This window comes from Ranitomeya variabilis, chromosome 2, assembly GCF_051348905.1.
Source record: "Ranitomeya variabilis isolate aRanVar5 chromosome 2, aRanVar5.hap1, whole genome shotgun sequence".
Lineage (NCBI taxonomy): Eukaryota > Metazoa > Chordata > Amphibia > Anura > Dendrobatidae > Ranitomeya > Ranitomeya variabilis.
In genome coordinates this window covers 623,630,579-623,647,350 of record NC_135233.1, presented here as the reverse complement: position 1 = coordinate 623,647,350, position 16,772 = coordinate 623,630,579, and the positions used below count along the sequence as shown (strand labels likewise).

The 16,772-nt window shown below is 53.2% G+C and overlaps 1 protein-coding gene across 12 annotated transcripts in view; it reads left to right on the top strand.

Moving 5' to 3' along the window:
• Window positions 1-16,772, top strand: part of HYDIN (HYDIN axonemal central pair apparatus protein) — a 141,816-nt gene that overhangs the window by 63,096 nt on the left and 61,948 nt on the right. For 8 of the 12 annotated variants that reach the window (XR_013221719.1, XM_077288947.1, XM_077288945.1 and 5 more), the window contains 12 exons: window positions 7,164-7,341; window positions 10,874-10,950; window positions 11,041-11,156; window positions 11,285-11,421; window positions 11,496-11,623; window positions 11,695-11,886; window positions 11,970-12,119; window positions 12,203-12,442; window positions 12,516-12,678; window positions 15,350-15,499; window positions 15,603-15,773; window positions 15,872-16,045. Coding sequence is in view for 11 of the 12 variants with exons in the window: in XM_077288947.1 (XP_077145062.1) it covers window positions 7,164-7,341; window positions 10,874-10,950; window positions 11,041-11,156; window positions 11,285-11,421; window positions 11,496-11,623; window positions 11,695-11,886; window positions 11,970-12,119; window positions 12,203-12,442; window positions 12,516-12,678; window positions 15,350-15,499; window positions 15,603-15,773; window positions 15,872-16,045 (1,876 nt within the window). In the remaining variant the exon portion in view is untranslated. The remainder of the gene's footprint in view (window positions 1-7,163; window positions 7,342-10,873; window positions 10,951-11,040; window positions 11,157-11,284; window positions 11,422-11,495; window positions 11,624-11,694; window positions 11,887-11,969; window positions 12,120-12,202; window positions 12,443-12,515; window positions 12,679-15,349; window positions 15,500-15,602; window positions 15,774-15,871; window positions 16,046-16,772) is intronic. The other 4 variants (XM_077288948.1, XM_077288949.1, XM_077288953.1 and 1 more) reach the window with 4 other exon arrangements.

The window sequence follows — 16,772 nt, the reverse complement described above, 5'->3', positions numbered from 1 at the left end:
ACCAGTTTCTGCTAGCACAACTTTCCCTTGCAGCTATGCCGGTCGTAAATTCCTTTCTTCAATAAAACTCCCCCACATACATTGACAAGGCAAGCTCTTGCCTGAGTGAAAGGGAAGGGGGAGGGGTTTAGCCCAAAGCCTGGGCTAACAGGAGAAACTAAACTTATATGATATTTCATACCATATCGTGACACCTCCCCCTTTTGGTGTGCGCTACGGAGGCAGAACCTCTCGGTATGCCTCCATGTGCACCTCAGTAGGTTCACCCTGGCGGGACAGTCCATCTGCATTGCTATGCTCCCTGCCCGTTTTGTGTTCAATGGTGAAGTCAAACTGCTGAAGGGCAAGGCTCCAGCGTAGCAACCTGCCGTTGGTTCCACACATGATGTTTAGCCAGCGCAGAGGGTTGTGGTCGGTCACCACGGTGAAGGTGCGACCGTACAAGTAGGGCTGCAAGCGCTGCAGGGCCCAGACTATGGCCAGGCACTCCTTCTCAATGGTGGAGTAGGCCACTTCCCTCGGCAAAAGTTTCCGGCTCAGGTACAACACGGGGTGCTCTTGGTCCTTCGAGTCAACCTGGCTGAGCACAGCACCGAGGCCAAACTCGCTGGCGTCAGTCTGTACCAAGAATGGTCGACTGCTGTCAACTGCTTTCAACACAGGGGCGTTGCACAGTGCGGTTTTCAATGCCTGGAAGACCCCTCACAGCCATCTGTCCAGTTGACGATGTGGGGTAGCTTCTTCCTGGTGAGGTCCGTCAAAGGTTTTGCCAGGCTACTATAGTGCTGTATGAAGCGCCTATAGTACCCTGTAGTGCCCAGGAAGGACATCACCTGTTTCTTGGTCCTGGGAGTGGGCCAGTCCACGATCGCTCCCACTTTCTCAGGCTCTGGCTTTAGGGTGTCTCCGCCTACCCGGTGCCCCAGGTAGTGGACCTCCCTCATGCCCATCTGGCACTTTCCCGGCTTGATAGTCAGTCCTGCTCGGTGAATTCGCCTGAGCACCTCCTCGAGATGCTGCAGGTGTTCCTTCCAGGAGGGACTGAAGATGGCAGTGTCATCCAAGTACACCACTGCGTACTTCTCCAGTCCCTGAAGCAGGAGATTGACCATCCGCTGGAAAGTGGCAGGGGCATTCTTCATGCCAAAGGGCATGACCGTGGACTCGTACAGTCCAAAGGATGTGATAAAGGCGGACTTCTCCTGCGCCTCGGGGCTCGGGAATCTGCCAGTATCCTCGACTCAGATCCATTATTGTCAGGTATTTTGCGCCAGCTAACTTCTCAAGCAGCTCCTCGATGCGTGGCATTGGGTGCGCGTCAGAGGCTGTAATGGCTTTGAGCCCCCTGTAGTCCACGCAGAACCGGGTGGTCCGGTCCTTCTTTGGCACGAGAATTATGGGTGAGGCCCACGCGCTCTTTGACCATCGAATCACCCCCAGCTGTAACATCTCATCGATCTCCTGGCGCATAACCTGCTTCACCTGGTCGGAGATTCGATAGGGTGTTCGCCGTAGTGGGGCATGATTCCCGGTGTCCACCTCGTGGACTGCTAACTCAGTCCTTCCAGGTCGGTTGGAAAACACAACCCGGAAGGGTTCCAGTGTGGTTTGCAACTGCAACCGCTGTGGTTCAGTTAGCGAGGCACTTACCTCCACGTCCTCAATGGACCCACCGGCCTTGGCTTGGGCCAGCATGTCCAGGAGGGTGTCTTCCTCCCCGTCTTTGGGTAAGCTGCAGACCGGTAGGACGAAAGGGTCACGTTCGTGATGAGCCTTCATCATGTTGACGTGAAAGGCCTTTCGCCTACCCCGAGCGTGGTCAAGCATGACCACGTAGGTGACCGGGTTGAGCTGTTGGTGGACGACATACGGGCCCTCCCAGGCTGCCTGAAGCTTATCCTTTGGTACGGGGACCAGCACCCACACCTTTTGACCCACGTGGTAGGTCCGCTCCCGGGCGTTCTGGTCGTACCAGTGCTTCTGGTCAGCCTGAGCCTGTGTCATGTTGTCATGCACCAACTGCGTCAAGGTCTGCATCTTGTCACGGAAGCGCATGACATACTTCACTATGGACACTTCAGAAGGGTTCGGCTCCTCTTCCCAGGATTCTCTTACCAACCCAAGGGGTCCCTGGACTCGCCTGCCGTACAGGAGCTCGAAGGGGGAGAACCCCGTCGAGGCCTGCGGAACCTCTCGGTAAGCAAACAGCAGGTGTGGGAGGTACCGCTCCCAGTCGCGCCCTTGTGTCTCAACCAGCATGCGTAGCATCTGTTTGAGGGTACCATTGAAGCGTTCACACAAGCCATTGGTCTGTGGGTGATACGCACTCGATACCAGGTGCTTCACCTGCATTCTCTTACAGAGAGCCTCCATTAGGCGAGACATGAATTGGGTCCCTTGATCAGTAAGCATCTCCCTGGGAAATCCTACACGTGAAAAGATAGCCAACAGGGCATCCGCCACCTTATCTGCCCTAGTTGACGACAGAGCTACTGCCTCTGGGTACCGGGTAGCGTAGTCTACCACAGTAAGGATGTATTGCTTTCCAGACCTGCTGGGGACGGCCAGCGGGCCCACAATGTCCACCGCGATCCTCTGGAAAGGCTCCTCTATCACTGGCAAAGGGATCAGGGGAGCCTTAAGAGCAGGCCCCGCCTTCCCCACTCTTTGACAGGTGACACAGGAGCGGCAGTAGTTTGACACATCTGTCCCCATCTTAGGCCAATAGAAGTGTTGAGACAGCCGGGCCTTTGTTTTGCTGATCCCCAAGTGTCCAGCTAGCGGGATCTCATGGGCAATCCGTAACAACTCACCCCGGAACTGCTGCGGGACGACCAGCTGTCTTTCCCTCAACCACTGCTTTTGCGATTTTCCGGGTACTGTCTCCCGGTACAGCCTTCCTCTTTCCCAGAACACCCTCTCCTTATCAGTCTCGGAGATGGGCGTCTCTGCGAGTTGTCTCAAACTCTCTAGGCTCGCATCTGCGCGCAGAGCGGCCTGAAACTCCTGGCTAGGGGAAGCCAGAAGCGATGTCAGGGTCCCTTCCCCACGGGAACCCTCTGGGACCTACTCTGGGTCCACCTCTGGTTCAGTCACAATGATGACTGAGGAGGGTCCAGAAGTCAGACAGTTATCTGCGTTCCGGGCACTCTGACTGCGGGTGACAGCAGCTACGTAGGCTGTCTCCCCGGGGATTTCTACAGACCCATCAGCCGACGCTGCTATAGGCTCTACCTCCCCATCCACCCCCATTACCTCAGGAGCATTGCTACATATGGGCCAGTTACCTTCCTCAGTGGCACTGGTCAATTGCATGGCATCACCTTCCTCACGGTTCCCATGTATCTCCCCATTTCCTGTAGCACCGACACTTGCCCCTGCTAGGGGTTCCTCAGCCGTCTCACTCCGCAGAGCGACGTGGCTGAGCACTCCTGTACCTATGGACACATCAACTTTCACAGAAAAATCATTATCAGGTTCAGTTGGCACAGGTACAACATTTTCACCATCAATCCTAGGGAAAAAATGGTTATCAGAGGCATCATTACTGGATAAAGCATGGTCAGGTAACGCATGCAATTTCCCATCATCATCATCATCATCAGGGTTAACGTTACCCTTATTAGCAGATTGGGGAGCGGTGTCGGGAACATAGTATGCAACCATCCTCCCCAAATCAGTCCCCAACAAAACCTCTGTGGGCAAATTATCAGACAGCCCCACTTCCTTTACCCCGCTCCCGGCACCCCAATCAATATAAATCCGGGCCATTGGCAAGGGACAGCTGATGCCCCCAATCCCAGTGACAGTTAGGGTTTTTCCCGGAATGATTTCTTCAGGGGCTGCCAGTTCGGGTCAGATGAGGGTTCGGTTCGTTCTGCCCCGGTGTCCTTGAGGCCTGTAGCAACATGGCCTCCCACGGTGACGTGCTGTACGTTGTCACACACCCAGCCACACCACCCACCAAAAGAACTGCTGCATTAGGCCCTGGGGCCTTGGATGAGGGGTTCTTCGGCTTGTCTGGACAGTGGGGACTGATATGACCAGTCCGCTTGCAGACGTAGCACTGGCGAGGTTCGGTGGTAGGTCTGATGCTGTTGGCTACGGGGACAGGATTTCTGGGGTGTTGGCTGGCAGGGGTACTGGCGTTGGTAGCAGGCTTACCCCCTCTCCAGCTGGTGGTGACTGGCTTCCGCACTTCCGATCTACGGTTGGCCTCATAGGCATCGGCAATCTGCGCTGCTTTCGTCACGTCTTTGGCTTCTCTGTCCATCACGAACTGTCGCACCTCAGCTGGGCAAAGATGTAAGAACTGGTCTTTGATCATCAGGTCTTCCAGCTGCTCAAAGGTGGTCACTGACAGTCCTTGGATCCACTGGTGAAAGTGGGTACTGAGTCCATGTGCCAGATCGCTGTAGCTGTCATGTGGGCCACGGTGGAGGTTCCGGAACTTTCTACGGTACACCTCGGGTGTAAGCTGGTACTTGGCTATCGGAGCCTGCTTGATGGCCTCATAGTCACCATCTTGTTCTTGAGGGAGGGCAGCAAACGCCTCCAGAGCTTTGCCTCTCAGCCCTGGTGTCAGGTATCGTGCCCATTCTTGTATAGGCAGCTGGTACTGCCTGCAGGCTTTCTCAAAGGCCCGCAGAAAAGTGTCCAAGTCCCCATCCTTTTCCATAACAGGGAAGTGATCGGGCTGCGGCTTCGGTATCTGAGCTCTGCTGGGCTCACGGCCGTATTGGGACAACCCCTGCATTTGCAGTCGGGCTAACTGCAGCTGGTACTCCCGCTCTGCTTGGGCCTCTCGCTCGGCTCGCTGGGCCTGGGCCTCTCGCTCGGCTCGGGCCTTGGCCTCCTGCCGGTATTGCTGAATCAGCTGCCGACGCCCCTCATGGTTGTCAGTGGGGAATTCTTTCAAGGCCGCCAGCAGGTGGGGGTCCAATTCGCCCTGATTGCTAACAGGGCCGGCATCCAGTGGTTGGACCTCTGCTGCAGCACCATGTTCCCTGGTGCTGGCTTCTGCGGCCACTGGGCTCTGAGAGTGGTCTAGAGCGGCTTCCCATTGCACCAGAACTGCGACCAGTTGGGCTTTGTTTTTGCCTGCAAAGTCAATGTGCTGTGACTTGCATAAGGCAATAAGGGTGTCTCTGGTCTGCTGCTCATAAAAGGTTTCTCCCAGCACAACCATGGTTGCCAAATAAAAGATAGGACAGAAAAATGAAGAGAAAGGGAAGGGATAATTACCAGTACACACAATTGTCTCAGGACTAATAAACACTGAGTTCGTTCTCCAAACTTATTTGCGCAGAGTCCTCGCAAGAACTTTGCAAGTTTTTAGTGAGAGGAATGATTGCTCAAACCAAATCACTAATGCTTTAAGATCCCACCGCCTTGCCACCAATTTGTCACGAATCCACACCGCTGCCGCCAATTTGTCACGATTCACACCGTGACCATCACCCCTACGTCACAGATCGGGGTGACTTTAGGCCAACAGACGGCTATCACATGTGCAGGGGGGCTTATCTTAGTTATCCCTCCACTGCTACAATGTGATGAAAAAAAAAACACACACAAGGTTATTGACCTCTTAGTTTACAGCAGGGGCTTATTTTAGGTATCCCACTGCTCTTCAATATACCAGGAACTGCAGGGATTTATGTATATCCCACTTACAGTTCCACTTGAAACTTGCAGCTCTCTGGCGCCCCCCTTACTCTCAGGTCAGATTAGGTACTGCACCTAGGATAATTAGTCGCCAGAAAGGCTGCCTGCTATGTACTGGCTATTGGGCACGCTGCAGCGAGGCGATATAAATACTCCCACTCAGGCAGGAACAATAATTATCAATGCCGCAGTCGCTACAACGACCCCCAAAGGGCCGCACACGGTATGCTGCCACCAGCTTCGATTAAACGGGTCCGAAGCTAACCCAAAACAGTAGCGTAATTTCCTTCAGAAGGCTTAAGGTACATTTTAGAACAGGAAGAACGAACTAGTAATTTATATATTTTACTCTGAAAGTTTAAGGCAGTGTTTATATAAAAATATTACAAGGATGTTACAAAATGAGACAATTGCAAATATGTACAAGGTAATAATAAAACAAACAGAGATTAAATGAGGAATAACACTTACATGTGTTCAGATCATTTGAGGCAACCAGGCTAGTGGGCGGAGTTCCCAAATGTCCCAATTCATCAGGGTTCTGGAGTAAGATCAGACTCCAGCAGACAGACTCAACGCAGGCTGGGGTGCCTGGCAGACTTATAGCTCAGCCTGATGACATCATAAAAAGGGTTGGTTTTCCCAGACCCTCCTATCTCTTCAGTTCAACTAAATTCAACCTAAATTTGTCTAATGCCTATAACTCCGCTACAGAACATGTCATAGTCATAACAAACCCAGCATTCATCTCGTATTAACATTGGCATTCTAATGAGATCAAATATGTCCTATTTGTGATGCATAATTACAGAGAAATCCCTACTTTTTACCTGATGGAGTTAGAAGCTCATGTTTAGAGTGGCTGACCGAACCGCCGATGAACGTTAACAATATGTATTTTTCCTTTTTCTAGCCTACATCGTTGGCCCAATATCTTACAATATTATGACAAAGAGCCTCATGTTTTAAAAGCGAGATCAGACCAGTTTCTGCTAGCACAACTTTCCCTTGCAGCTATGTCGGTCATAAATTCCTTTCTTCAATAAAACTCCCCCACATACATTACAAGGCAAGCTCTTGCCTGAGTGAAAGGGAAGGGGGGTTTTAGCCCAAAGCCTGGGCTAACAGGAGAAACTAAACTTATATGATATTTCATACCATATCGTGACAACCGCGTTATGTAACCGCAGAAGGGAGCTCTGCGCAGAGCTGCCCCCCTGTGGACAGGACTCACTGCAGCCCCCTGCGCTTCCTTTGTAGTGTGTCTGCACAGAGGATAAAGTCTGCCCCCCTGTGGACAGGACTCTCACTCCAGTGTGTGTATATAGGTGTGTGTTCTGTGTATGGATAGTGTGTATGTATGATGTGTGTGTTCTGTGTATAGTGTGTGTGTGTATATTGTGTACTATGTATATGTGTGTACAGGGCAAGGCCGCCATCACCTCTTGATTTACCCCAGAACGCGTCTGATCTCCTGCTCGCTCTCTAATCCGCAGGGCCTTGTTCCCGCTGGAGGAGAAGAAATTCTCACCGTTTCCTATTTCCCTGGAGTCCCCGTTACTTTCCAGCACTTTATTCACCTGCAGGTGGCTCACCTGGAAGCAGAGACTATTGTCCTGCGAGGAGAGGGAGTGTTCCCCCGCATCAGCCTGGATCTGCCCCGGAACCTCACAGGTATTCAGCACACCTCCTGTGCCTCTTGCCTCACTTCTCAAAATCACTCCTGTGCCTCCTGCCTCACTTCTCAGAATCACTACTGTGCTTCCTGCCTCACTTCTCAGAATCACTCCTGTGCCTCCTGCCTCACTTCTCAGAATCACTCCTGTGCCTCCTGCCTCACTTCTCAGAATCACTCCTGTGCCTCCTGCCTCACTTCTCAGAATCACTCCTGTGCCTCCTGCCTCACTTCTCAGAATCACTCCTGTGCCTCCTGCCTCACTTCTCAGAATCACTCCTGTGCCTCCTGCCTCACTTCTTGGAGCCACTCCTGTGCCTCTTGCCTCACTTCTCAGAATCACTCCTGTGCCTCCTGCTTCACTTCTCAGAATCCTATACCTCCTGCCTCACTTTTCAGTAACACCTGTACCTCCTGCCTCACTTTTCAGTAACACCTGTGCCTCCTGCCTCACTTCTCAGTTACACCTGTGCCTCCTGCCTCACTTTCTACACCTGTGCCTCCTGCCTCACTTCTTAGTTACACAGTTACACCTGTGCCTCCTGCCTCACTTCTCAGTTACACCTGTGCCTCCTGCCTCACTTCTCAGTTACACCTGTGCCTCCTGCCTCACTTCTCAGTTACACCTGTGCCTCCTACCTCACTTCTCAGTTACACCTGTGCTTCCTGCCTCACTTCTCAGTTACACCTGTGCCTCCTGCCTCACTTCTCAGTTACACCTGTGCCTCCTGCCTCACTTCTCAGTTACACCTGTGCCTCCTGCCTCACTTCTCAGTTACACCTGTGCCTCCTGCCTCACTTCTCAAAATCACTCCTGTGCCTCCCGCCTCACTTCTCAGAATCACTCCTGTGCCTTGTCTCCTGCCTCACTTCTCAGAATCACTCCTGTGCCTCCTGCCTCACTTCTTAGAGCCACTCCTGTGCCTCCTGCCTCACTTCTCAGAATCACTCCTGTGCCTCCTGCCTCACTTCTCAGAATCACTCCTGTGCCTCCTGCCTCACTTCTCAGAATCACTCCTGTGCCTCCTGCCTCACTTCTCAGAATCACTCCTGTGCCTCCTGCCTCACTTCTCAGAATCACTCCTATACCTCCTGCCTCACTTCTCAGTTACACCTGTGCCTCCTGCCTCACTTCTCAGTTACACCTGTGCCTCCTGCCTCACTTCTCAGTTACACCTGTGCCTCCTGCCTCACTTCTCAGAATCTCTCCTGTGCCTCCTGCCTCACTTCTCAGTTACACCGGTGCCTCCTGCCTCACTTCTCAGAATCTCTCCTGTGCCTCCTGCCTCACTTCTCAGTTACACCTGTGCCTCCTGCCTCACTTCTCAGTAACATCTGTGCCTCCTGCCTCACTTCTCAGTTACACCGTTGCCTCCTGCCTCACTTCTCAGTAACACCTGTGCCTCCTGCCTCACTTCTCAGTTACACCTCTGCCTCCTGCCTCACTTCTCAGTTACACCTCTGCCTCCTGCCTCACTTCTCAGCCACTCCTGTGCCTCCTGCCTCACTTCTCAGTCACTCCTATGCCTGCAGCCTCACTTCTCAGAATCACTCCTACGCCTCCTGCCTCACTTCTCAGAATCACTCCTGTGCCTCCTGCCTCACTTCTCAGAATCACTACTGTGCTTCCTGCCTCACTTCTCAGAATCACTCCTGTGCCTCCTGCCTCACTTCTCAGAATCACTCCTGTGCCTCCTGCCTCACTTCTCAGAATCACTCCTGTGCCTCCTGCCTCACTTCTCAGAATCACTCCTGTGCCTCCTGCCTCACTTCTCAGAATCACTCCTGTGCCTCCTGCCTCACTTCTCAGAATCACTCCTGTGCCTCCTGCCTCACTTCTCAGAATCACTCCTGTGCCTCCTGCCTCACTTCTCAGAATCACTCCTGTGCCTCCTGCCTCACTTCTCAGAATCACTCCTGTGCCTTCTGCCTCACTTCTCAGAATCACTCCTGTGCTTCCTGCCTCACTTCTCAGAATCACTCCTGTGCCTTCTGCCTCACTTCACAGAATCACTCCTGTGCCTCCTGCCTCACTTCTCAGAATCACTCCTGTGCCTCCTGGCTCAGTGTAATCAGTATAACGGCGCCGATCTGACACTGCCTGTAGTCAATGAGCACAATCCTGATCACAGGTATCAGTGTAATCAGTATAACGGCACTGACCTGACACTGTCTGTAGTCACTGAGCACAATCCTGATCACAGGTATCAGTGTAATCAGTATAACGGCGCTGACCTGACACTGTAGTCACTGAGCACAATCCTGATCACAGGTATCAGTGTAATCAGTGTAACGGCACCGACCTGACACTGTCAGTAGTCACTGAGCACAATCCTGATCACAGGTATCAGTGTAATCAGTATAATGGCGCCGACCTGACACTGCCTGTAGTCACTGAGCACAATCCTGATCACCGGTATCAGTGTGATCAGTATAACAGCACCAACCTGACACTGCCTGTAGTCACTGAGCACAATCTTGATCACAGGTATCAGTGTAATCAGTATAACGGCACCGACCTGACGCTGTCTGTAGTCACTGAGCACAATCCTGATCACAGGTATCAGTGTAATCAGTATAACAGCACCGACCTGACACTGTCTGTAGTCACTGAGCACAATCCTGATTACAGGTATCAGTGTAATCAGTATAATGGCTCCGACCTGACACTGCCTGTAGTCACTTAGCACAATCCTGATCACAGGTATCAGTGTAATCAGTATAACGGCACTGACCTGACACTGCCTGTAGTCACTGAGCACAATCCTGATCACAGGTTGCTTTATACAAACTGGCGTCTTTGAACCATGCATTATACTTATAAAATAGCCAGTTCCCTCGGATGAGGTTTATCCATTTTTGGTATTTCTGCTATATTCCGTGTAGCACTATGAAAACCAGATAGAATTATGTGTATTATGTGGTTCTCCATTGCATTAAAACTCTCACGGTGATAACGGGGATCTCGCCGCAGTTCAGCCCGGCTGAGAACGCAGCCTCAGTGACAGGATGTAAGCTCTATGACGTCACCGCCAGTCACTGAGGCTGCGCACCCGTATTGTCTGCCTCGCCCAGATTGTCTGCCTCGCCTGTTTATCCTGCCTCACCTGTATAATTGGCCTTGCCTATATTGCCCACGTCGCCCGTATTGTCTGCCTCGCCCGTATTGTCTGCCTCGCCCGTATTGTCTGGCTCGCCTATATTGCCCACGTCGTCCATATTGTCTGCCTCGCCCGTATTGTCTGCCTCGCCCATATTGTTTGCCTCGCCCATATTGTTTGCCTCGCCCATATTGTCTGCCTTGCCCGTATCGTCTGCCTCGCCCGTATCGTCTGCCTCACCCGTGTTGTCTGCCTCACCCATATCGTCTGCCTCACCCATATCGTCTGCCTCACCTTTATCATCTACCTCTCCCATATTGCCCGCCTCGCCCATATTGTCTGCCTCTCCCATATTGTCTGCCTTGCCTGTATTGTCTGTATCGCCCGCCTCGCCCACAGTTCTGTAAGTTTTCCTGATTTCTGCCCCCAGCAGGTGACCGTTATGAGCCGTTCCTGAGAGCAGCGGAGCAGTTGAGGGGAGGAGAGCCGGAGCCCTGCGCAGCCTCTGTACGGCGGCCGCCCGTGGTTGTATATGTCAGCGGTGAGTCCAGTGATGTGCTGTGCGCGGAGCTGACCGGACTGTGCCGTGTTTTGCAGGAAGCGCTGCTGATGATGGAGGTGGAGCGCCTCCTGATTAAGAAGCATGCGGAGGACGAGCTGGATAAGGGGGTAACGGGGGGCAGCACCCAGAAGAGACGCCGGCAGCTGCTGCAGTGAGTGCTGATATTGGCGCCTGTACATCTACGTCCTCATGGGCACATGTGACGAGGGTTTTCGACCACATGACAGCCCCCATGCTGTACATTCAGGTCCCCCCATCGCGCCTGTCTGTGTGTTCCAGGGCCGACCTCCCAGAATACCTGCTGGACTTTGGCTACGTAATTGTTGGAGAGGTCCGATCACACATCATTAATGTCACGAACACTGGACATTTTCCCGTGTCCTTCCGGGCTGACCGGCGTGGACTTCCAGGCACAGGTATCACCATATCCGTCCTCCGCCGGCCATGAGCGGCCGTGGCAGTAACAGTCCCGGCGTTCTGCCTCACGTAGGGTTCACCGTGGAGTTAGACCGCGTCCGGAATCTGCCGTGCTGTCAGACCGAGATTTTCTGGGTGAAGTTTGATCCTCAGGGTGCGAATCTCCATCCAGGAGCAGTGGATGTGGTGCTGGACATTGAGGTGAGGTCTCGGTCCATGGTGACGCCACCTCGCTGTCTGATGTGTCTCTCAGGCCTGATCTCTTCCTGCAGGTGAATGGGGGACCCCGGTGGTCTGTCCGTCTCCAGGCGCTGGTCACTATGCCGTCCCTGTGTGTTTCGGACAAGCGGGTGGAGTTCAGTCCTGTTCAGGTCGGTCAGTGTCAGATCCGCACTCTTCAGCTATCTAACCCGCTCCCTGTGCCCTGCGAGTGGACACTGATGTCCCTGGAGGCTGAAGTTAAGGTACAGCCATTAGCCTGGTCCCTGTCACTAACGGCGCACCTGCGGGAGCAGAACTCGGTGCTTATTGTTCCCGTCCCCTGCAGAGAGACAAACCCCTCCCCATGCACCTGCGCAAGAAGCTGAGGCAGGAAGCTCAGCCCAAAGCCGCCATCTTCGAGATGATCCCAGCACATGACCTTCTGCTTCCCGGCCAGAAGAAGAACGTGGACATAAAGTTTCTGCCACGGGAAGAGGTGAGGAATCCGAGCGATGGCACTGGGGATGTAACCCGGGCGGTGGGATTCTGACGGTGGGCTGTGATGCACTTTCGTTGTAGAAGCTGTACCGTCAGCGGCTGGTCCTTCAGGTGACGCAGAGTAGCCAGCGAGTCCTGATACTAGCACAAGGCCAGGGCCTGGAGCCACAGTTGGAGTTTACCCCCGGTGTCCTGGAGCTGGGTCCCATCCTGCCACTAAGCTCGGGTGATGATGTGGAGGTCGTGGTGAGAAATCCCTGCAGCTTTCCCATCGAGTTCTACTCCCTGGAGATGGACAAGCAGTACGTGGAGGAGGAGAAGGTAATCAGCGGGCGTGCTGCGCTCTCCGGGCACCGCTCACACCGATCGCTCCATCGCTCTGTGCTTGGTGCAGATTCTGCGGCTGCTGAATGGCTATGATGCTCAGAAGACCCTTCTGCTCCCACCACGCTCAGCTGGAGAGAAACTCCCACCAGAGATCCTGGAGTACTACGAGGAGAAGAGACATCTTCAGGAGGAACAGAAGAGAGGGCGCGGAGCGCAGGACACAGAGGATGGTGAGTGGTGTATGTACCCAGTGTACAGGGCAGTGTATGCTCCGCTGTGTACAGACCCATGAGGCCGTACACCAAGTCTCCAGAGGGCACAGAGGACGGTGAGTGGTGTACGAGGTACCCAGTGTACAGGGCAGTGTATGCTCCGCTGTGTACAGACCCATGAGGCCGTACACCATGTCTCCAGAGGGCACAGAGGATGGTGAGCGGTGTATGTACCCAGTATACAGGGCAGTGTATCCTCCGCTGTATACAGACCCATGAGGCTGTACACCATGTCTCCAGAGGACTGTGAGCGGTGTATGTACCCAATGTACAGGGCAGTGTATGCTCCGCTGTATACACACCCATGAGGCTGTACACCATGTCTCCAGAGGACGGTGAGCGGTGTATGTACCCAGTATACAGAGCAGTGTATCCTCCGCTGTATACAGACCCATGAGGCTGTACACCATGTCCAGAGGGCACAGAGGACGGTGAGCGGTGTATGCACCCAGTATACAGGGCAGTGTATGCTCCACTGTATACAGACCATTGAGGCCCTACACCATGTCTCCAGAGGGCACAGAGGACGGTGAGCGGTGTATGTACCCAGTATACAGGGCAGTGTATCCTCTGTATACAGACCCAAGAGGCTGTACACCATGACTCCAGAGGACGGTGAGCGGTGTATGCACCCAGTATACAGGGCAGTGTATGCTCCGCTGTATACAGACCATTGAGGCCCTACACCATGTCTCCAGAGGGCACAGAGGATGGTGAGCAGTGTATGTACCCAGTGTACAGGGCAGTGTATCCTCCTCTGTATACAGACCCATGAGGCCGTACACCATGTCTCCAGAGGGCACAGAGGATGGTGAGCGGTGTATGTACACAGGGTACAGGGCAGTGTATCCTCCTCTGTATACAGACCCATGAGGCTGTACACCATGTCTCCAGAGGTCACAGAGGATGGTGAGCGGTGTATGTACCCAGTGTACAGGGCAGTGTATCCTCCTCTGTATACAGACCCATGAGGCTGTACACCATGTCTCCAGAGGATGGTGAGCGGTGTATGTACCCAGTGTACAGGGCAGTGTATGCTCCTCTTTATACAGACCTGTGAGGCCGTACACCATGTCTCCAGAAGATGGTGAGCAGTGTATGTACCCAGTATACAGGGCAGTGTATGTTCCGCTGTATACAGACCCATGAGACTGTACACCATGTTTCCAGAGGATCGTGAGCGGTGTATGTACCTAGTATACAGGGCAGTGTATGCTCCTCTGTATACAGACCCATGAGACTGTACACCATGTCTCCAGAGGACAGTGAGCGGTGTATGTACCCAGTATACAGGGCAGTGTATGCTCCTCTGTATACAGACCCATGAGGCCCTACACCATGTCTCCAGAGGACGGTGAGCGGTGTATGTACCCAGTATACAGGGCAGTGTATGCTCCGCTGTATACAGACCCATGAGGCTGTACACCATGTCTCCAGAGGACGGTGAGTGGTGTATGTACCCAGTGTACAGGACCGTGTATGCTGCGCTGTATACAGACCCATGAGGCCCTACACCATGTCTCCAGAGGATGGTGAGCGGTATATGTACCCAGTATACAGGGCAGTGTATCCTCCGCTGTATACAGACCCATGAGGCTGTACACCATGTCTCCAGAGGACGGTGAGCGGTGTATGTACCCAGTATACAGGGCAGTGTATGCTCGCAGTATACAGACCCATGAGGCTGTACACCATGTCTCCAGAGGACGGTGAGCGGTGTATGTACCCAGTATACAGGGCAGTGTATCCTCCGCTGTATACAGACCCATGAGGCTGTACACCATGTCTCCAGAGGATGGTGAGCGGTGTATGTACCCAGTATACAGGGCAGTGTATCCTCCGCTGTATACAGACCCATGAAGCCCTACACCATGTCTCCAGAGAATGGTGAGCAGTGTATGTACCCAGTGTACAGGGCAGTGTATCCTCCTCTGTATACAGACCCATGAGGCCCTACACCATGTCTCGAGAGGATGGTGAGCAGTGTATGTACCCAGTATACAGGGCAGTGTATACTCCGCTGTATACAGACCCATGAGGCTGTACACCATGTCTCCAGAGGACAGTGAGCGGTGTATGTACCCAGTATACAGGGCAGTGTATCCTCCGCTGCATACAGACCCATGAGGCTGTACACCATGTCTCCAGAGGACGGTGAGCGGTGTATGTACCCAGTATACAGGGCAGTGTATCCTACGCTGTATACAGACCCATGAGGCTGTACACCATGTCTCCAGAAGACAGTGAGCGGTGTATGTACCCAGTATACAGGGCAGTGTATCCTCCGCTGCATACAGACCCATGAGGCTGTACACCATGTCTCCAGAGGACGGTGAGCGGTGTATGTACCCAGTATACAGGGCAGTGTATCCTACGCTGTATACAGACCCATGAGGCTGTACACCATGTCTCCAGAGGATGGTGAGCGGTGTATGTACACAGTATACAGGGCAGTGTATCCTCCGCTGTATACAGACCCATGAGACTGTACACCATGTCTCCAGAGGATGGTGAGCGGTGTATGTACCCAGTATACAGGGCAGTGTATCCTCCACTGTCTACAGACCCATGAGACTGTACGTCTCCGGAGATGTCTTTGAGGGCGCAGATCGTTTCTCCTGCTGATTAGGTGCCGTGTATGAGGCAGATTCGGAGCTGGTGTCTGATCGGGATGACAGAGCGGAGCTTCCTGCCGCGCGGCTCTTCCCGTCTACCGCCAGCAGTGGAGAAGGCGGCTCTTCTATCAGAGAAGCTGAGGAGGACAAGGATGCGGGACCAGGTGAGGTGAAAAGTCTGGAGAGATCTTGGTGGTGATGAGCTCGAGGACAGGAGGTTCGTGAATGTCGTAGGCATCATCGCTATCAGATTGTACCTTTGTGCAGGTGCAGAAGTCGGCAGAATTGATGGAAACAGCAAAGGCGTGGGCGAGCTGGAAAGCAACCCTGTGTCCTCAGCCATTGCCCGCTACATGGGCATTGACACCAGCATTGAAGGCCAAGCAGCAAGAAATCGGCGTGGCATCGCTATCATTGTACATGGAGCCCCCCTTACAGGTGAGATGAATGGCTGCATCTGCGGAGAGTAGTAGTGAGCAGATATTATACATCTCACCACTCCTACCCCCAAAAACCGGCCTTCCAACTCTTTTTAGGCAAGAGCTCCATGGCAGTGGTCCTGGCCCAGCATTACAATGTGGCCTGTCTTTCCATTAACTCGGTGGTCCTGGAAGCCATCTCTGATGGGAACAGTCCTACTGGACTAAAAGCAAGACAACTGTGTGCCAAGGCTGCACTGAACCAGGTGCTTCGGGAGTCCGAGGAGGCAGGTACGTTATACCGGCACCCAGAGGCGTAGCTAGGGTTTTGGTCCGGGGGGGCGAAGCTTCTGAGTGGGCCCCTAACCAGGTAACCTTGATTACAACTCGATGACGCACCCTAATAGTGGAGGAGACCTCAGCAGATGACCGCGCTATTACTGAAGATAAATCTCTATATAACGACCAACATGGATATTACCGCCATATGGTCAGTGGTAAATACCAGCCCTTCAGAACATATAAGAGATCACAGCACAGTTACAGATGGTGACTTACCGTTGACGTTCTTTATGATGGAATCGTCACTTTTCCCGTCTTTTCCATCTGGCCCAGACCTACATGACAACTTCTTCCGGCAAGGACTCAGCTGCAGGGAAAACAACAAAGACACATTTCTCTTCTCACATTCCAGCCATCACCATCTATTCCCAACCTGCACAAACTCCTCATCCTGCTGATACCCCAACACTGAGCCGCTGCCGCCGTATGTGTCCCTATTACTGCACCTGATACCCCAATACTGAGCCGCTGCTGCCGTATGTGTCCCTATTATTGCACCTGATACCCCAATACTGAGCCGCTGCTGCCGTATGTGTCCTTATTACTGCACCTGATACCCCAATACTGAGCCGCTGCCGCCGTATGTGTCCCTATTACTGCACCTGATACCCCAATACTGAGCCGCTGCCGTATGTGTCCTTATTACTGCACCTGATACCCCAATACTGAGCCGCTG